Source organism: Verticillium dahliae, genomic scaffold, assembly GCF_000150675.1.
Source record: "Verticillium dahliae VdLs.17 supercont1.19 genomic scaffold, whole genome shotgun sequence".
NCBI lineage: Eukaryota > Fungi > Ascomycota > Sordariomycetes > Glomerellales > Plectosphaerellaceae > Verticillium > Verticillium dahliae.
Window position 1 is genome coordinate 625,528 of NW_009276939.1, and position 22,112 is coordinate 647,639.

At 50.5% G+C, this 22,112-nt stretch overlaps 3 protein-coding genes across 3 annotated transcripts; 2 read left to right on the forward strand and 1 right to left on the reverse strand.

Moving 5' to 3' along the window:
- Positions 1-9,047: 9,047 nt before the first annotated feature.
- VDAG_08255 (hst3 protein) lies at positions 9,048-12,742 on the forward strand (the record flags this gene model as incomplete). Its single annotated transcript, XM_009657632.1, has 2 exons — positions 9,048-9,173; positions 9,230-12,742. 2 exons carry the CDS (start codon positions 9,048-9,050, stop codon positions 12,740-12,742), a joined length of 3,639 nt encoding a protein of 1,212 aa, XP_009655927.1.
- Positions 12,743-15,622: 2,880 nt separating this feature from the next.
- On the forward strand, positions 15,623-17,030 carry VDAG_08256 (uncharacterized protein; the record flags this gene model as incomplete). Its single annotated transcript, XM_009657633.1, has 3 exons — positions 15,623-16,312; positions 16,384-16,515; positions 16,584-17,030. 3 exons carry the CDS (start codon positions 15,623-15,625, stop codon positions 17,028-17,030), a joined length of 1,269 nt encoding a protein of 422 aa, XP_009655928.1.
- Positions 17,031-17,683: 653 nt separating this feature from the next.
- Positions 17,684-19,720, reverse strand: VDAG_08257 (sodium-hydrogen antiporter; the record flags this gene model as incomplete). Its single annotated transcript, XM_009657634.1, has 3 exons — positions 17,684-17,706; positions 17,779-19,389; positions 19,453-19,720. The coding sequence occupies 3 exons, from the start codon at positions 19,718-19,720 to the stop codon at positions 17,684-17,686; spliced, it is 1,902 nt and encodes a 633-aa protein (XP_009655929.1).
- Positions 19,721-22,112: the final 2,392 nt, after the last annotated feature.

Here is a 22,112-nt window from a genome sequence, read left to right on the forward strand (position 1 = left end):
CCTACACATGGACGAATACAGTCAGGGTCGGCTCACGTTCCGACCAGACCCCGCTTATCACGACAAATGCTACCAAGACAACGCCAGATGGGAGGACTGCGATAATGACGCGTGCATGAAGCACTACATCGCCAAAGCCAGAGATTGGAGACTCCATCGCATGAAGGACGTCAGGAAGCCACTCTTCCGCGTCCACTACAAGAGCGACGAGATGAACGACAACTCGGACGGACCATCCATGACATGGCCACCCACTACGCCACCCTCTTCGGGAAAAGGCAAGCGTCGGTCGAACAGGGACAACGACCGACGAAGGAAGTAAGAGCAATCTGCTCAGCCGAACGAACCCACGGCACAAACCACCTCTACGTACGAATAAACGTAGGAGGAAGATGGGCGAGCGCGCTATTAGACAGCGGCGCCCAGGGCAACTACATGAGCCCCGAATATATCAACAAGAACCACATCAGCTGGAAATATAAGGAGGAACCCTATCAGCTCAGCACGGTGGAGGGACAAGCGGTCTCGTACGGAGGAGGAATCGTGAATACGGAGACTGCGCCCCTCCAGGTATTCATTTCTCGCCGACCCGGCCACATAACCTTCGACATCACCAACATGGGAGGAAAACAAATCATCCTAGGCATCCCATGGCTCAGAGAATGGAACCCTCAGATTGACTGGACAGCTGGCCGCGTCCAGTGGAGTACGTCAGCCCCTGAGGAAAGACCCACGAGCGGTCTCTCAAGCGACCTCCAACTAGCCCTCACGAATAGGGACAACTCAGAGGAGACAACCCCGGAGGAGCTCACAACAGAACAGCAAGAAAGACTGCAGAACGTACCCAAGGAATACTGGAAGTACGAAAAGATCTTCAGGGAAGAAGTCGACACGGTGCTACCTAAGCACACACACTACGACCACGAAATCCCAATCAAGGAAGGGGAGAGCCCCCGATTTAACAAGATCTACGGATTAAACCCTCGACAGATGGATACTCTCGACGAGTATCTCAAGGAGAACCTCAGAAAAGGATACATCCGACCATCGACATCCCCAGCAGGATACCCGATTCTCTTTGTGCCAAAGAAGAATGGCAAGGAAAGACTATGCGTCGACTACAGACAGTTGAACGACATTACCATCAAGAACTGCTACCCATTGCCTCTGATATCAGAACTCAGGGACGCATTAGCAGGAGCCAATTGGTTCACAGCGCTCGATCTCAAAGGAGCATACAACCTCATCCGCATCAAGGATGGAGAAGAATGGAAAACAGCATTCCGAACACGACGAGGACACTACGAGTATTTGGTCATGCCGTTCGGATTGACCAACGCCCCCGCAACCTTCCAAAACATGATCAACGATGTACTGCGAGAATTCCTGGACGTCTTCGTGGTAGTGTACCTCGATGACATTCTGATTTTCTCGAAGACGATGGAAGAGCACAAGGGACACGTCCACCAGGTCCTCACACGACTACACCAGCACGAACTGTTAGTAGAACCAGAAAAAGCCAAGTTCCACACACAGGAAGTAGATTTCCTAGGGTATACGATCACCCCAGGAGAAATCAGGATGGAAAAATCCAAAGTGGCAGCCATCAGGGAATGGCCTACACCAAAAAACGTCAAGGACGTCAGAGCATTCCTCGGTTTCGTCAACTTCTATCGACGATTCCTAAAAGGATACAGCAAGACCGCCAATCCTTTGACAAACCTCACGGTCAAGGAAATAGAGTTCGCGTGGAACGAACCCCAAGAAAAAGCATTTCGCCAAATCATCGACGCCGTCCTCAGCGAGCCAGTCCTCCGGATGATAGACCCCGAAAAACCCATGGAAGTCGAGACAGACGCCTCCGACTTCGCCATTGGAGGACAGTTAGGCCAGAGGGACGACCAAGGACGATTGCACCCAGTAGCATTCTTCTCGAAAAAGCTACACGGACCAGAGCTCAACTATCAGATACACGACAAAGAACTCATGGCAATCATCGAAGCCTTCAAAGAATGGAGAACGTATCTCTCCGGAGCACGACACGAAGTCAAGGTCTACACTGACCACAAGAATCTTGCACACTTCACAACGAACAAAGACCTCAACAAACGACAGATTAGATGGGCGGAATTCCTCTCGGAATTCAACTTCACCATCATCTACCGCAAAGGATCTGAGAATGGCAGGGCAGATATCTTGAGCAGACGCTCAGACCACGAACAAACCACACCCCCAAACAATAACGCAATCCTCGCAAGCGACAAAGAAGGAAATCTAATCCCGTACCACCGAACGCTGGCAGTCACCACTCGCGTGACACCCGCCAGGCCACCTAAGAGCACCACAGAGCTCATCGAACAAGTCCACGGGGCCAAGGCCCACGGACACCAAGGAGTAGCGAAAACATTCGCCCGACTCAGAAAACATCATAACTTCAAAGGAACCAGACAGGACGTCACAACAGTCATCCGCAACTGCAACCTCTGCAAAAAGAGCAAGGCAGAAAGGCACAGGCCTTATGGAGAACTCAAAGCACTACCAGTACCAACCGCAGCCTGGGAGTCAGTCTCACTGGACTTCATCACCAGCCTGCCACCATCGAAGGAACCCTTAACTGGGACCTCTTACGACAACATCCTAGTAGTCGTCGACCGACTCACCAAGTACTCCTACTTTCTCCCGTATAAAGCCACAGGAACGGCAGAAGACCTCGCCTATGTGTTCCTCAGGAACATTGTGGGACAACACGGACTCCCAAAAGAACTGGTGTCAGATAGAGACAAGCTCTTCACCAGCAACTTCTGGAAGTCACTCATCGCTCAACTTGGAGCCAAACATAAGCTATCCACGGCTTTTCACCCGCAGACAGACGGACAGACAGAAAGAACGAACCAGACTCTAGAGCAGTACCTTCGGTGTTATATCAACTACCAACAAGATGACTGGGTCACATTACTACCCATCGCACAGTTCGCATACAACAGCTCACCAAGCGAGTCAACAAAGGAATCACCCTTCTATGCCAACTACGGGTACAACCCCACAGCTTACGCAGAACGACGCGAAGCGCCAGACACACCAAAAGCAATCCACATCGCGGACAACATCCGCAAGATTCAGGACCAAATTAAGCTCGACCTCGAGCTCGTACGTACCAGAATGACCACGTACGCCAACAAAACAAGGATGAAGGGACCATCCTTACAGGAGGGAGGTAGCGTCTACCTTATCCGCCGAAACATAAAAACCAAACGACCAAACGACAAACTGGACTTCAAAAAACTAGGACCTTTCAAAATTTTCAAGAAACTCTCGGATACCAACTACCACCTCTCATTACCAGAGAACATGAAGATTCACCCCGTTTTTCACATTGCACTACTAGAGCCAGCACCACATAACGCACCACTCGAAACAAACGTGGAAGTCGAAAATACCAACGAGTATGAAGTCGAAAGAATCCTCGATCACAGAAAGATAAGCAAACAAGAAGAATACTTGATCAAATGGAAGAACTATGGGCATGAAGAAAACACATGGGAACCAGTCAAGAACCTGAACTGCCCGCAGTTGCTCCAAGAATATCATCGCCTGGCACAGGACCAAGGTCGGAAAATTCCTCCCCGAAGCCCAACGAGGACCAGTCCACGACGCCGCTAGCACCCCACTCCTGAAGGTCCTGAACCACGTTGGCCTCCTGAGCCTCGAGGCTTAGGTTGTCCCCGCCCAGAGGAAGGACGCCGTCCTCCTCATCCAACTGACGAATCCCACGAGCAAACAACTCTTCCCCACGAGCCTTCGCCGCCTTCCGCATCTTGCGAAGACGGGACAAACGACCCAAGGCCGTCGCCAACTTCGTTTGGAGCACCTCCAACTCCATTTCAGCATCCTCAATCTCAGCCTCTCGCTTCTTCTGCTCTGCAAGAGCCTTTTCCACTAGACGATCATTAGAAAACAGGACCATGACCCCACCAGGGACCAACTTACGCGCAGAAACCACGCTCACACCATCACAAGAGCGACCGCGACGGATGCACTCCCCACAGCGAGAAGAACCAGGGGCGGTCTTACAGACGAGATGTCGCTTGAAGCACCCCGTACAAGGCATCTTGATTTCGCCCTCGGAGTCAATCAAAGCAGCGAGCGCCTTTCTTTGGTCGGTTTTGGCAGACGAACGTTTTATGACACGACCTGACATTTTGTCATGGTTAGTAAGGATGACAAGAGAAGAACCACCGCAGGCGGCTGGGACTTACTACTTATGGCCGCTGGGACATCGGCCTGGAGGAGGAGCATCATGTAACAACCAAGGAAGCAGGGCGGCCGCGAATCGACGACCCCGCGATCAGGGAGCGCGATAAGATAAGAATCGGGCCCACCTGGCAAATCACGTGATGGCTCACTCAGACATAAAGGGTGAGTCGTCGGGCTCACCAAGGACGCCGCAGTGAGCCAGGGAATGGCTCACGGGATAACACACCGTGATCCTAACATCATGGATCACCAACAACTAACCAGTGAGCCATCCAACATGAGCTCACCACCTAACACAACAAGGACAGGATGGCAGGTATATAAGGACGGACATTCTGGACTTGTAGATACATTCTTTCTCACGACAGTGATCAATCTAAGTCTTACCTTGTATTCATTGTAACGAGTGCGCAACGCCTTACGACACCACATCGTCTCAGAGTCACAACCTAAGCTTCTGCAAACAGCAACCCCAACCCTCTGGCAGTGTTCCCCCTTCGGAAGCTGCCAGGTCGTAACAGATGCCTATACTTAGTAGCGTTCTTCTCGAAGAAGCTATATAGACTAGAGCTTAATTATTAGATATATAATAAAGAACTTATAATAATTATCGAAGCCTTTAAAGAATAGAGAACGTATCTCTCTAGAGTACGATATAAAGTTAAAGTCTATATTAATTATAAGAATCTTATATACTTTATAATAAATAAAGACCTTAATAAATACTAAATTAGATAAGTAGAATTCCTTTCGGAATTTAACTTTATTATTATTTATTATAAGGGATTTAAGAATAATAGGGTAGATATCCTAAGTAAATGCTTAGATTATAAATAAAATATACCCCTTAATATTAACGCTATCTTAATAAAAGATAAAGAAGGGAATCTTATCCTTTATTATTAAACGCTAATAGTTACTACTTATATAATACCCGCTAGACTATTTACGGAAGTATTAGAATTAATTCGATAAATCTACGAAGCTAAGGCCTATAAGTACTAAGGAGTAGCGAAGACCTTCGCTTAATTTAAGAAATACTATAATTTTAAAAGAACTAGATAGGACGTTATAATAGTTATTCGTAATTACGACCTCTATAAAAAGAATAAAATAAAAAGGTATAAGCTTTATAGAGAATTTAAGGCTTTATTAATATTAATAATAGCTTAGGAGTTAATCTTATTAGACTTTATTATTAGCTTATTATTATCGAAGGAACCCTTAACTAGGACCTCTTACGATAATATCCTAATAATCGTAGATCGATTTACTAAGTATTTATATTTTCTCCCGTATAAAGCTATAGGAATAGTAGAAGACCTCGCTTATATCTTCCTTAGAAATATTATAGGATAGTATAGACTCCTAAAAGAATTAATATTAAATAGAGATAAGCTTTTTATTAATAACTTCTAGAAGTTACTTATTACTTAACTTAGAGCTAAATATAAACTATTTATAGCTTTTTATTTATAGATAGATAGATAAATAGAAAGAACGAATTAGATTTTAGAGTAATATTTCTAATATTATATTAATTATTAATAAGATAACTAAGTTATATTATTACTTATTATATAATTTATATATAATAGCTTACTAAATAAGTCTATAAAGGAGTTACCCTTCTATATTAATTATAAATATAACTTAATAGCTTATATAGAATACTACGAAGTATTAAATATATTAAAAATAATTAATATTATAGCTAATATCCGTAAAATCTAAGACTAGATTAAGCTTAACCTTAAGCTTATATATACTAGAATAACTACGTACGCTAATAAAATAAGGATAAAGGGACTATCTTTATAGGAAGGAGGTAGTATCTACTTTATCTACTAAAATATTAAAATTAAACGATTAAACGATAAATTAAACTTTAAGAAATTAGGACCTTTTAAAATTCTTAAGAAATTCTTAGATATTAATTACTACCTCTTATTACTAGAGAATATAAAGATTTACCCCGTTTTTTATATAGTATTTTTAGAACTAATACTACTAAATATACTACTTATAACTAATATAGAAATAGAAGATATAAATAAATACGAAATCGAAAGAATTATCGATTATAGAAAAACGAATAAATAAAATAAATACCTTATTAAATAGAAAAACTATAAATATAAAGAAAATATATAGGAATTAATTAAGAACTTAAACTATTTATAATTATTAAAGTAGTATTATTAATCTTAAAGAAATTAAGCGACTCCGGGTTAAAGGAGCTTAAAGCGCTCTAATTAATAACCCTAAAACCCCTAGCCGCTTATACGGCTACTATAGCCTTAGACTCCTCCCGCTCCGTAGAATCTAACTCGTCTAGAGACTATAACCCTTAGTTTATTATCTTTATACCCCTCTTATAAAGAGATCGCTTCTAAATACGAAGGCGCTTTAAACGATTAAGAGCTTCCGCTATTTAAGATTATAGCTCCTCTAAATACGCCTCCTTATCTAGCTCCTTCTTATCTAGCTTACTTAGCTCCTAGGTAATACGAGATATTATTATAAATTAGCGGACTAAGAAAGCGAGAGAGATATTACTATAAGTATTTATAAGCGTTAACGAATACCCCCGAATTATTATAGGAGCAATTATAATAAACGTATTTAGAGTAGCGACTAATACTCTCTACTATATAATACTTCTAACCCTTCTATTAATAGAAGGAATATAGTATAACGTCGTAGCTACGAAGCTTAATAAAATTAAATTATTCTTATCGCTTTTAAATAAATAAGGATTTTAGTTTTTCGATACGATTCGATATTTTATTAATATTATAAAGGAAGAATAAGTTAAAGGATATAATTACTTAGGGTATAGCGCTTATAAGTAAAGGTCGCTAGGATATCGACTTAGAGGAGGAGAATTATATAACGCCCTAGCCTAGTCGTTACTAGGATACTAAGTAGGATACCCCGTAGGCGATCGGATACGCTATACGGACCTATAGGATCACTTACGTAACTATAACTAGATCACGATTCTTAAAGTAATCCGGTTATTAACTATACTATAACCTAAGTAATAGGATTACGATAAAAAAAGTAAGCTATTTAATATAGATTTATTAACCTAATACGATAAAGATAGAATAATAAATATATAAGGACGGGCATTTAATACTTATAGATATATTCTTTCTTATAATAGTAATTAATCTAAGTCTTACTTTATATCTATTATAATGAGTACGTAATACTTTACGATATTATATCGTCTTAGAGTTATAACCTAAGCTTCTATAAATAGTAACCCTAACCCTCTAATAGTATTCCCCCTTCGGAAGCTACTAGGTCGTAATATCCCCCTAAAAATAATAAGGGGAGGGAGGGCCTCGCCTATAGTAGATACGTACTTAATAATAGTAGTCTAGGAGCGTGAATCGGCTATCTATATATAGCATTTCCGACGCCCTACTTGGCCTAGAACTAGGCCGTTAATTCCTATGCCCTCTATAATACCCGTCTCGTCTATATTAAATCGTAGGTATAGAGGAATAGCCTTAACGTTAAGGGCGTTAAATAGAAGGAAGAAATCCTTAAGACGTTAAATAGTAACGCCCTTAATACGGCTAGCTTCTATTCGCTTACCTAGGAGGGTCGTAATAGAGGGATTTCGCTATTTAAAGCCTTCTATCTAATGCCTCCTAAGGGGAATATCGTCCCTTTAAGCGAGGAGGATCTAGTATATAAAGTCGAGGACTTAAGAGTATAAAGGGGCGAACCCTAGGGCGCTTTATTTAACGATCTAACGGGCTAGGTACTATTCCTGAACCTAACTAAGCCTCTAATAGGGAGCCTTTACTTTACGGATCGTTATTACGCCCTTAAGTCTCCCTCGAAGCGTTATAGTAGGAACGTTCTAGTTATACGAGGCCTTACGCGTCGAGCAGCTATTACTAATAGCCTAAAGCGTATTTAAAACGTCTTCTTTAGTATAGCTCTTTATTCTAAATCTAATAATATAGTTAGCGTAACTATTAGACTAAGGGTAGGTAAGATATCGCGATATACGTACTATTAGGGGGCAATTTTCGGGTGTTGAAAGTAGGTAGAATTAGTGCGCGGAGTTGGGGGGGCGCGGAGTTGTGGGTGTGGGACTTAGGTACCTACCTACCTACCTTAGGTAGGTAGGTGTAGGTATCGCGCCGTGATCGTTGTGGTACTGGCGCCCGCGCTTCACCACAACATCAACCGACGCCAACCTCCGTCTCCGACGACGACCTTCCGTTCGAGCGCTTCTCCTCGACCTGAGGTAGTCGCCACAAACTTCTTCACAGTAGACTCTAAGCATACATATTGGGTATCATATTTTTTGCATACTGTTTGGATTTAGCCCAAGAGCGGGTCACGACGCGTCAAGCTAGCCACCACCTCCGCTTCTGATCTCCCATCAGCACAAGCTGCCGACACGACAATCAATCGCAGAATAATAGCCAACAGACAACTGGGGTCCTTCCTCCCAAACCATTACGTTCCTCAAATCCCGCCCTGAACAACGCGTTCCCAACCGCAGAGTCATTCCTGACGCGTCGCTATACCCGATTTCGCTTCGATTTCGACTGGAACCCCGAGGACTCTCACATACATGGCCACTGTCATATTCGCAATACTTTGAGAATTAGCGCCTCGGAAGGAGCTGGTTCTAGACGGAAGTCAAAGCTCTTTCAGAACCTGGGCTCATTTGGGTTCGCAGCGCGTCCTGAAGGCAGGAACCAGGAGGAGGACAAAGTGCTTTTGTGGGAGGCCAATGGGACGCGGGATCGCCCAGAATGCCTACTATCCAGGTGTCGCCAGATGCAGATGAGCTGCTACAGAGTGTCGCCAATGGAATCTTGAAGTCGAGGAAGATTATTGTTGTGACTGGCGCCGGCATCAGTACCAACTCTGGAATCCCCGTAAGGAGGCGCAATGGTTCAGAATATCTCAAGAGCACCGGCTAATGATTGCCCAGGACTTCCGATCCGAAAATGGCCTATACGCACTCATCCAAGCGCAGTTCGACGCTGCGAACAAAGATCCCAAGTCCCCAACTGCCTTGACACGATCAAACTCTAGCACCTCCGTTGGTTTGACGGAGTCGCACGAGGATGGCCCTCCAACGAAGAGACGCAAGCTTGAGCAAACCGACGATACTATGCGGCAAGCCTCGCCTGGCGCTGCTTCCTCGCAAACGCAGGATGATCAAGTTGAATGCTTGAGGAATGGAGATTATGTCAAAATTGAAAGCCTACATGCTGAGGAGCCCATGCCCCGTCAAATGACTGAAGATCATGGGTGCGCGCGGCGAGACCAAAGGGAAGATGCAGATCAGGCCACGGGGGATAAGCCTAGGCCGACCACTATCAGTGGTGCCGTATCTGATTTCATGACCGAAACCCTGCGCTTTCCGACCACCAATCTGGGCATGACGGGGCCATCACGGGCGAAGCGCCATCGACAGTCACGCCGTCGTAGCAGCTGGGGGCATTCCTCGACATCAGCCAGCTTTTTATTGACAGCAACATCGCCGAAACCAGACCAGCACCCGCGGACGTTGCATATCGCGCCAGCCCTTCAGACGAGCAGCACGAGGGCAGCATCGCTCTCACCTCCCTTGAAGCCTCACTACGACGTCGACTGTGGGCGTTCAGAAGTACGGAATGCAGCACGGACAAGAAGGGTGTCTATGTCATCCTTGACGCACCCGCTTGATGATGAAATTCTGCAATGGGCCTGGCAAATGCAAGATCAACCCGAGTGCCCGTCCAAGGACAATCCGAGTAACGAGCAGCCCCAAGATTCATCACCCCGATTGCCAAGACTCCCGCCGTCTTTGCTCTCCTCTATACTCCCGGTCTCGCGCTCAACACCAAAGCAAATGCACCTGCCCTTTACGTCTTCACCTTTGTCATCTCCTTTGGCAAGTAGTCAAAGACCCAGATCTTTCCTTGCCAGGAGGAAGGCCAGCGAGGTTCACACGCCTTCACGCTTGGTACAAATACCAATGGCACATGATTCTTCGCCTCTTTCGTCGCCCCCCCCAGTTCTTTTTGACCCATTCAATCAGGTGTCTTCGTCGACAAGCCAGCAAAGCTTAAGCGCAGCTGGTAGCACGACTTGCTCAGAGACTGACGAGACGCCACCATCATCCCGTCCATCCTTGATATCTCAAACCTCGAATCCCGTACGATCTACTCTCCCCAACATCAAAGGGCGAGATCTTTTCGATATTTCTATTTGGTCAGATCCATTGAGGACCTCGGTGTTTTATACTTTTGCCACGACCCTCCGACAAAAGGCTCGCGATGTGCAGCCCACTGCATCGCACCTCTTCATTAGCCATCTCCGTGATCGCGGTAAACTCGTCCGATGCTACACTCAGAATATCGATCAGATTGAAGAGAAGGTTGGACTTTCCACGTCCCTCCAGCAGGGCCCAGGGAGCCGCGGTCGATTCTCGCGTAAATCTGCAGGCGGTTTCTCAGCACCGAGCTCGCAAGGTGGAGAGGGCGAGGCGAACGAATCAATCGTCAAACGAGACGCTGCCAACGGTGGAGTCGAGTGCGTATTCCTCCACGGATCTTTGCAGTCTCTTCGGTGCTTTCTCTGTGGCCGCATTTGTGAGTGGGATGAGGGCGGACGATCTGTCGAGACGCTATCCGGAAGACAGCCTGAGTGCCCACACTGCGTTGGGGCCACAGTTGCCCGAGAGGAAAGGGGCAAAAGGGCTCTCGGTGTGGGCAAGCTCCGACCTGACATTGTTCTTTATGGCGAAGAGCACCCCAACGCGCACCTGATCGACCCCCTCGTCAAGCATGACCTCGCCCTTTATCCGGATTCCTTGCTGATTCTCGGCACGTCGCTCAAGGTACATGGTCTGAAGGTTCTCGTCCGCGAGTTCGCAAAAACGGTACACAGCAAGGGAGGCAAGGTCATATTTGTCAATTTCACCAAGCCGTCGGAGAGCTCTTGGGGTGACATTATCGACTATTGGATCCAGTGGGACTGCGATGCCTGGGTATCCAATCTTCAAGAAAGAGTCCCTTTGTTGTGGCTGCCGCCAGGAACCAAGCTTCCGGTGCCTGGCAAGAAAAAACGCGAGAGTTCCGGTGAGACCAAGGCTGCAAAGGGGCGGTCTAGCGGCGATGCTGGCAAACCAGTAGACACAGGCAATCCAATCATACCTGACACGAAAGACATGGACGAGGACTCTCATCATGATCCTCTTGGCCACCTGGAACAGACCTCCAAGACAGCTGCGCCACGACGACCGCAAGTCATGCGAGAAGATAAACACAATGCGGCATTCTTGACTTGGCAGATAGCAAGGGACCTTCGAAAGATTACTGGTGACGAGTCACCCTTGGTATCTTTCACTTCATTACAAAGAGACGCGCGGCTGGCTCGCTTTAGCGGATCGACTCCCTCATCTCCGACACCAGTGGTACCTGAGTGCTCTTTGAGAACGCCCGTGCCGAACCCGACAAGAACAGCGGGTTCGCACAGACCCTCGTTGCCGTCGTCAGCATCATGTTCTGTGTTGCCCTCGGCTACCATCCTGTCCCGAACGCCTCTGCCCACTGAACCTCTACCAACACTGGCGACAGCGAGGCGGGCATTAGATGATCATCAAGAAGCAAAGGCCGGGCAACCACCGGAGCCCGAGTCGTCCGTGGCGACGAAGAAACGCAGAAGAGACTCACGCCGTACCCAAAAGGCGCCGTCTGCGGGTGCTGAAGCGAATGTTTCTGCGAGAGCTATGAAAAAGAGAGCAGGCGCCAGAAAGCAAGGGCCCGGTTGGATTTATGTCTCGGAAGAAGATATTCAACTTGGAGAGCCTGTGGTTCAGGCAGTCGGGCAAGGTCTGGTTGTAGAAGCTGGTATTGAACACGACTTATCGGCAACCATTGGCGCAGCCATCAAGGCCAATCCACGCAAACGGAAGCGCAAGATGATCGATGGCGAGGAGGTTATCCTTCCTGGTTCTGTCCGACGTACTGTCCCGTCGACGCCTCGAACGATCCCGTCCAAGGGCATCAGCAGGCCACCTCTTACGGACACATCCACCCCTCTGGCTCTACCCTTGCCATTGACTCCAGCTGCAGCATCGCCGCCTAGGCTTCAGAGCGCCATGGGTATTTCACCCAACATCGTCTCGGACCTTCGGCGAGTCTCCATGGACACGATGGAGCTGGCGCCGATCTACACTCCCGCTGACCAACATCATCAGGGGCCAGTTCAGATGCCTTTGACACCTGCAAGACTAGTCCCATTGGAGCCACGTTCCCCGCCGTCGGGACCTCTGAGCAGGATATCGCCTAACATGGGGCCCTTTCAGTTGAATCCTTTTAAGTACTTCGATTCTCTTGTTTTAAAACTTCGTCAGCCACCCGCATGGATGGGGTGGACACCGGGCCCCGAGGAACAGCTGAAGAGCGAGACTGACGCTGCCCTTGCGTTGGGTCAAATGAGAATGGGCTCATAGGGCTTGCATATAGCTCATACTAGGCCACTGGCCAAGCGTGAACCGTCGACCATGACGGGAATTTATGAATTATGACATTGCTTCTCCTGAATCTGGTTCCAACGGGATATGCGATCTCACATCTGTATTTTCGGAAGTCATTTGATGACTATTTGCTCTACATCTATACTTGCTCGGGTTCTAGGTGCCGTCCCCGTACTTTTTGAAGGAATGGCGACACTTTAAGTTCCGCAGCAGTCAGACGGAAATGCCCATGAGCTCAGCGGTGGATCGCTCATGGGAGGAGATTCGTAGGTGTTGGCACCTGAGCCGGTACTGTAATACAGTAGGAAATGAGCGACGATAAAAGGTGTTATAGGGTTTGAGGCTGGGTAAGCAGCGAATCGCTTTTTCGGAGTCAAATAGATTCCTCTCGTGCTGCGGGTGAATAATATTGACAAAAAGAAGGGATGAGATGTTACCGTGTCGCATGGACACGACGTGGAGCAATGGCGTGCCAGAGTCACATGTAGTGGCTTGCCCAGAGCAGCCGATCTGGACATTGGGACTCGGGCGCCCTCTTCTGCTGGAGAAGGCGACGAAAGGACGCCTGTCAGGACGCTTCAGGGATTCCAGGCCCCTCGATTTGAGACGGCGGAAGGCGACCTACGGGGGCCGCGAAGCTTCGCTAGCGAGGGACGCCTCCGCTTTCCTAGCGCTGGTGCCTGTTAGCTCAGGTACCGTGGTTGGCCTGTCTCGAGATTCCCAACGAGTTGGTTGAGCTGTGCTCTGTGATTTGAAATTAGCACCTTGTCAAAGCGACCCAGCACTCCGTCTCTCCTCTATACTGGGACCAGGCACAGATCTCTTCCTATTGGTCTTGCTGCGTCTTCCGTTGAAACCCTGTATGCTGGCTATATCGCTGTCAAACCACTGGTCTGGTTCGTCTCCGTCTCGGTAAACGACGTTCTATCATTCCCAAAGCGCCCCTTGGGCAATGCTAAATCGTAATCAGCCTTGGGCATGACGTAAGGATCTACAACAAAAATGATCTGTCTATTGGTGTTGCCTGGGTGTCCAACCATGTGAGGATATCTCAAGCCACCCCTCCCATACACTAGAAACGTGACCACTTGGTCGGCCGTCGTTAGTAAACCTTTAAGGATCGCTTACACCACTGGGCTGAAGCCACGAAGTTGAACCAGGCTGTGAGCGAGAGGACCATATTCTTGATACTATGGCATCGTTCTGGGCTGTTCGGACCTCGATCTGAAAGAAGGACAACCCCCAGACACGAACACATGGCGCTTGAAACATACAGGCCCAGGCTGAAGCTATCGATCGCATGGACCCAATCAGAAATGCCGTGGTTCCGGGGATGTGGGTATTTGATTTCCCTGCTGAGACTGTTTGGCATTATTCTCCGATACAGGCCAAGTACATTTGTTTCTTGTGGCAGCGCTAGGCCTGATAGCTGAGGTCTTCGCTTGGAGAGCTGCGACCCTCGAGCCTCCACCACAGTACGTGTACTTTTTGTCTCTTGACTCGTTGAGCAAGCTCTTGGCTGGCAGGGCAAAACCTAAGACATCTGGACCGTCCATCTGTGCGACGCTCTTTCGCTCAACTCTCCGGAAGCTTAAGTTGTCCGGCAAGACCCGCGGCAAACTCGGCATTCGCAATTAATACACATGGCACCAGGATCCAAGGCCCACAGAACGCCTTGCTGACTGTATCTGGACGCCTCAGTAAATAGTCCTGACCCTCTAGGGGACACCCTAACCTAGAAGGGCCCTCCTTGGGCTTTCAGCATATCACTTGCAATTGTTTCGGCGCCCGTCCCTCATCCCGCATCCTGATCTCCGCTGTTTCGCGGATGTCATCCCCCATCGTTCCATTCGCTGCCTCGTCAATGACCCTTATGATTTGCATGACACCAGTACCCTGCTGGCGTCATCCAGAAACCGGCCAGTCCCTTTGTGACCGTGCAACCCCGTCCCCGTCATCTTCTGGGCGTGCTTGAGACACACCTGTAGTATACGACCCTCGGGATTGGAAGTTCAGGCTGCGGTGTACGGGGAAAGCGTCTGATGCTAATGCAGGCTGGTCCCGACAGCTCTTCTTCATCCAGTAGGCCTATGCCACGGTATTAAGTTTAGCGTGGGCCCACGGGCTGTTCCTTTGCTGCTGGGGTGGGAAGAGCTGCATCTCTTGACAAGACCAACCAAACTCCCTCTTCTAACTTGTGCCCTATCATTATCGCCTCCCCCGGCTCAACCTCCGATTTCTGCTCTCGTTCCCTAGCCCTCCTCAATCTCTTGCCAGCACTGGTCCTGCATCTGGCAGTCTCCTGACGTGGTGGGAAAAGCCACTTCACAAACTACCTAGGTATCGACGAACGTGGGCCACCGCCACAAGGTTCCGGAAAGCCATAGCATAAGAAGCCGCCGTAGGGCCGTCAGGGAGAACGTCACCGGCGACACCCTTCACTTTGTTTTGACATTTTCCATCAGCGGAACCTATTTTTCATTACCGAGCCGCGCACCCGTACCACCCTTGATCCTTTTCGTGTCCCATCTTGGGGCCTCTTCCCGTCAACCGAAAGCCTGAAGCTCGAACTTTACCGCCCTGGCTCCGAAGGTCGACGACGTTACATCCGAAGACCCCTCCAGCGTTGGTCAGCTGTGTACGCAAAAGCGTCGTCTTCTTGCTACTTTGTCTTCGCTGGTATTCACAAAAGAACGGATGCCCACAACACTTAAATTGAAATCCTTTTCGAAATCGCCCCCAAATACATCTGCTCTCGTCATCCAAATCAAGTAACAGTACCCATCCGGCTCCGGGCCCACGCCAAACAAGCATAGCTGCAGCAGTCATCCCCCGGAACGACAACAGTCAGCAGACATGGGACCAGCCACGACTTCGTCATCACCCGCTGGCGAGCCGGGGTTTCTCAGCCGCCTCATTCGTCGCGCTTCGATGCGGCGGAGCAACGGTAGCATAGCTGCCATTAATAACTTTGAGGATGCTTCCGCAGCTGCAGCAGGAAGGGGAGCTCCGCCCACGAACACGGGTCCGTCGCCTGGCGGCGCCAGCGAGGTACAGGGCACTGCACCTAGCAGACGGGCGGATGATGTCTATGCACTGCGGCGGCCCGTTGACACAGTGAGAAGCAAGCTTCATAAGATCGATGAGGGCTCGGCAGCGTCGCCCTCGTCCGCCCCAAAAGAAGCTCCTCTCCCCGCTCCCGTCGTTGTAGACGACGGCCTCCCCCTGCGCAAAAAGTTTATGTTTCGCCATCAGTCCCTGCTGCTGACAAAACCGACTGCTACTCCTGCTGCCACCACCACCATGGCACTGCCCTCAACCATGCAATCGACGAAGTTGCGATCCAAACCCAGCTTTCGAAATCGCTTCTGGGCCGCCTCATCATCAAATGACTTTGGCAACGACATTGACAACAAGGGAAACGTCGCCGCCGCAAAATCGACGACGCCACGCACGGCCTACGTGCCCCGCCACGCGGCCTCTGACTTCTCCGAAACGACGGCAGCTAACCGTCGTCACCACCGAGCCGTGTCGCACGACAGTGCCGTGGGTTCAACAGCAAATGTGTCGAAGTCCGTTCTGATAGAACATACGCCGATGCCGGCCCTCACCGAAAGACGGACGACGAGAGGAATCGACAGCAGCAGGATGTGAAGTGTATTGATGCGCGGAGGCGGAGTCACGGCTCGCAATATGAAGCGATGGCGCACCGCGGCGCGAGTTTCCATGCGAGGGTCGCGGCCGGACGCGTTCGTTTTTTGCAAGCCACCAAAACCAACCCGATAAGCAACATCACCAACATCAACATTCCCTCGAGAAGCGCGAGAACGAAAATCCGTTCCTCGTTGCGTCAGAAAAGGCGCTGGCCGGGGCAGCCTCACAGCCGTTCAATGCAACCAAGGAGGGGGAAGACACTTTCACCGACTACGACCGCTTTGTGGCGAGGGCGCACGCCGAGGAGATGGCCATGCGCGTCAACGCCGTGCGGCGCAAACGGCGGGAGAGCAAGCGGGACAGCGCCTGCTACTCTGGCAAGAGGGACAGCCCCCGCACGAGCGACGAGGAAAGTGGCAGCAGCTCGATTGACGATGCCATCGTCGTCAAGAGTCCCGGGATCGTACACCCGATCGCTGGGCCGGGCTTGAGGCGGCAGAGCAGCATCGTTGCACAGAGGATTTCCCAGTACATCAGGCCGCCGAGAGAAGAGGCTGTGGTGAGGGTTGAGAGACCTGTGGGCCGAATGGGAATTGTGAGGGAGGTTTGACGGATGGCGCGTGCGTGGGGGCATGTTCTTCTTTTTTTTCTCTCCTTTTTCTCTCCCAAGCCGGCGTTGGAGGTGTATATACCAGGACCCTCGTGTTAGAGCGCGAGAGCTCACACGACTTTTCATTTGTACAAATTAAGAATACAGTCTAATTTATTCTAACAAGCGTTCATTGCTTAATTCAACCTGGCTAGCATCCCCCCCAGTGATGCGACGATCTCCCCTACCCAGGTATCATGTCCGAGTGTTTGGTCATCAATTTGAACCCTGGACAAAGAAGGCAGTGGTCTACATGACTGCCGCCCGAATGGGCCGAAGCGGGCCAGCCATATCGCCTTCTAGACCCGGGAAGATGGGTGCCGATCGGAGACGCCTGTTACTTTTATTCGGATGTAAGTTGAGCTGATTATGCTTTGGCCACGTTTGCCGACTGTGTCTTCGGGCAATGCAATCGTAAAGTTTAAGGATGAGCTGAGCGACTGTTATCATCTACCTTCAGCAGTCTCAACTTGGCGGTCGACAACTGCTGATATGAATACAGACTTGGCAGATAAAATGGATATGAAAATATCGTCACGTCAATTTGGATGGCGATATCCCGGGTTCCCTCCTCTTTCTTCGAGGGTATATCCAACACGTAACGGCAATCAACGCTATTCCTTCTTCTCATCCTCTCCTGGGGTATCATTTTCTCTCGCTCTCTCCACACGGCGTCCTCTACTTGCCCCCCGGCCAGGACTCATCGAACCGTCACCCGATCTCTCCATGTGACGGCCCCTCGTGGGACTTAAAGGCGTGTCGTACGTGACCCGCCGCGTCTCAATATCCGGCACCGAGGAGCGGATCCCCGCGTCGGCCTTTTGTTCCGCCTCCTCTGCGGGCTCGGGCAGCTTAATCGTGGGCTCCGAGGCTGCCGCCACCAGCCGCTTCTCCGTGCCTTCGTCATTGATCGTGCCGTCAGATGCGGCTGCACGCTTTCGAATGGCGTTGGCGAGGGTTGCGGCGTCGAGCAGTTCTGACTTTCTCCGCTCACCTTCCTCGTCACTTCCACCGGGACCCCGCGAAGGGGCTCTTGATGCAGCCCGGCTCCTGGTCCGCTCACTGGCCGCGCGGCTCACGGCCCTCGAGTGTCGTCGGCTCGCCCAGCGGCTTCCGCGCCCGCCCTCTTCCATGGTGATGGCGTCACTATCCCAGCCCTCAAAGAGATCGCACGTCTGTAGACCCCAGCGCTGGTCGTCGCTTATGGACTGGCCATGGCACTTCAGCAGCAGACCGACGACGACGGGGCCGACAATGGTACTCAAGACGGTGGCCCACGTGGCCACGATGAAGGCGTCCTCAGAGAGATACGCTGTCTCGTTGAGGCCGATCTGGATGATGAGCAGGCCGATCTCGCCGCGGGCGACCATGGCGACACCGAGGAGCATGGCGGGCTTCCAGGTCGAGGAGGCGAGCTCGCGGGGACGGAGCATGGGCTTCTCGGCCACAAAGTCGCGGATGGGAACGATAGCGCCGACGACGAGCTTGCCAGCGAGCATGAGAAGTGTGAAGACGACGCCGCGCCAGATAGCCTCGCCCGTCCAAAGCTTCTTGAAAGGGATGGCGAAGCCGATGCTCGCAAAGAACATGGGTTGGAGGATGTACGTCTGCGCGCCGAGAAAGTACTTCTCGAACGTGTGAACAAAGGTCGGCGTTTTGTCGGGGTCCGACTCGCCATGTTCACGGTCAAAGACCATGAAGGGCCCATCTGGATGGATGCATGGCAGGGCGCTGAGGAAAGTGCCAGCTAGGAAGGATCCGTAGAGGGCTGAGGCGCCGGCAAAGCCTGCGATGCTGACAAAGGCACAGAGCGTGATGAGCATGAGGAAAATGTTGGAGGTATGCTTGTATCGCGCGAAGATGTCCTCGATATACCAGCGGAATATGGGTCCGGCGACAAACTTGGCGACGAGCGGGGTCAGGATGCCGAGGAGGGCACTCGCGAGGATCGGCCTACCAATGAGCCATCCGAGGTTGACGTCGTCGCCTCCGTCTGCCACAGAACCCAGGTTGTGGATGACGCTGGCCATGATGAGGCCTGTCACGTCGCTGACGACAGCTGCGCTGATGAGCACCGTTCCGACCTTTGTCTTAGCAAAATCGATGCCTTTGGCGGCGCTGCCGATCACCACAAAAGTCGTACCGAGCGATGTCACAGAGAGGGCGGCGCCGATGATGAAGGTCTCGACAGCACCATAGCCGAACCCAGTGTGAAGAAGAGCAAAGCATAGCCCTATGGGAATGAGGATGCCAATGGCGGCTGCGCAAAAGCTGAGGAAGAAGTTGGCCTTGAGAAGGCCGAGATGAACGGTCAGGCCGCCTGTGATGTCAGCCAGATCAGTCACCGCATGGCAACTTTGTCAAGGGCGATAAGGGAGTGTACCTTCAAAGATGATCAGAATGAGCCCGATGTATCCCAGGCTCACGAAAGTCTCCTGCCACTCAATGGGCATAACGTTGCCAATGGGCATGCCATATAGCAAACCGACGATCATTTGGCCGATGAGGCCGGCCTTGAAGATTTTGTCGGAGATCCATTCTGCGAGGGCGAGGAAAAAGAAGAATGAGATGATGATCAGAATCTGTTGAACCTGAGGCTCATGGTATTCGAGGAAGCCCGCAGCCGCAGCAGCGTCGGCGTCGCCAGCCATCACACAGATGCCGTGACGTCAATAGCCTCGTCTGTGTTTGCCTGATCAATCGATGGAGCAAGGTCGTGAAGTAGTGGTAGGGCTCGGTCCAAGTTCTTCTTGGCATATCCTTCTGGTCTTTCAGTATGCACAGACTACGAAGGATCAGTTCTGGGTCGAGGGGACACGCAAACTAAATAAGACAACCCGCTAAAAGCCATGTACTCCCTGTATTATGAACAAACAGTCCGTGGCGTCCCGGTCCCATGGTCTTGTCCCCTGGCTGGCTTCGGGCAGCTCCCGTGAAATGATGCCAAGGTGGCCGTGACCCCAGAAATGTGGACGTCGACAGGCTCTTCCCACCCAATTTCAGCTACAGCCCTTTCATGCTTTTTGCACCCTGGGTTCCTGGGACGGGAGCCGTGCTGGACCAGGGTGGCTTTACGTTGTGGGCGGGAAGGTTCGCCACGGACGACTGGGCGATAATCGGCTATGATATCAGGGCGTCTGGGCGGAACTTCGCCTCAACGCCGAGACATGGGGCGGGTAACACTAAAACGGCCCAACATTGCACATGCTGCATGGTAGTTTGTCCCGATTGGTGCAGAGTCGAAAACACAACGCTTTCGCGCGATACTTCAGGCCAGTTGATGGGTTTCCAAGAAATTCTCTGGCCCCCCCTAACGCGTCATGGAAAGGAAGCAAGCATGAGGCCATCAAGCGATCCGGGCCTTGGGATGGACGCCTGCTGTAGAGTTGAGAATGATGACGCTCGAGACAACGGAGATAATGGTGCGCCAGCATTCGACTTTTCTTAGAACGCCAAGTGAAAGAGAGGGTGTGGCCTGCGACGATGAGATGTGACAGAGGTGAGAAATGCAAGACAAGTACTTACGCTTGGCCAGAATTGACAGCGGGTGAGATGTGTAGCTTAGAACAGGTCTCTGGTTTCAGTCCAACGTGCTGCGTTGTAGGACTCCAGCTGGTCTTTGACGCACAGACCGAGAGACAAGGCAGCGAGTACAAGCACAAGCACAGGCAAGCCAGGGCACCCTGACGGCGAACCATGTGCTGTCAAGGACCCAATCTCGCGGGCTCCGTGGCCTGGTGCTGGTGTAGCATTCCAGCTGATGAGACATGACTAGATCCGGGAAGATTGGACATCCCCCTCTCCTGAGCACGGAGCCGCACTGATGGCGCCTCCTTCTCGGGGGACAGGGGTCTTGATCCGGCAACGAAGAGAGAAACAATATTTTGATTCCATGATAGGGACGCGAGCTTGCGACATCTGGACTCGTGGTGCCGGGGATGAAGGCCAATGGACGAGCAACTTGGTATCTTCAACGAGTCCGATGGGGCGTCTGGTATCACATTGGCCTGATATTGATAGTGGTGCAATGCTGAAGGTGAGACAGAGATGCGTCGGAAAGGGTTCAGCGTTCAGCTGCCGGAAAGAAAAGAATTGAATAGCTTCCTGATTACATTCACCGCCGAGTCGAGAAGCGGTCTGTTGTTTGTGTGTAGTGATGGATATCACGATGCCATTCATTGGTGTTGATGATGGTTTCTGTCGAGACAGAAGGCTGATGAGATGAGCCTCTCAAGCACGAACAGAGCCCCAGCAACAGGGGATCTGGAGATCTTGAGGCAGGCTTCACGCTGATTGACGTGATTCAGCCGATAGAGATGCTGACCTAATCAGCCATAAGGCAGCCAGCCAATGCGACGCTTCTCTGCTACACTCGAATTCGAGGTGGATCCCCCCTTTGCCATACGGCGAAAAAAGTACACATCTTCCTCTCCCGCTCTCCACACAAGGCCTGGTCGCTCCACCACACACATTGGACCCTCGCCTTCGACGAGCTTCTGTTCCGTGCCGCCCATCAACAGGACACGATACGACTTGTCTCCTGAACCTCAACGGATCAAGGAGCCGACACTCTGCGACTGCAACCCGCGTATTGCCCCAACGACGCCGATGCAGTGACGAGCCGAATCACTTGCATTCGACGAAACACCTCATAGCTTTCGTCACGATACTTTCCCCCCCCCCCCCCCCCCCCCCCCCAGGACCCCCTGGTGGAGGGGGGGTGTTTTTTTTTTAGGAGGAAATATTGGCGGAGGGGGGCGCCGGTGGGAATGACCAAAAAAAAGGGGGGGGGATGGGGGGAGCGCGAGCACCGGAAATCTCAAGCGGAAAAAATGGGCCTTTCGGCGGATTGAGGGCGGGTGCTTCCGGAGCAGGAGAGAACGGCAGGAAACAGAATGGGTTCGTGGGAGAGAAAAGATGTTGGGGGAACGCAGCCAACCATGCTCGCCCCTTAGCGGGATTGAGAAGACATGAGACACCCCGCTAAACTCTTGTAGGCGAAGAAAGGAGAGCAAATAGAGTGATACTACTCTGTTGCGCTCC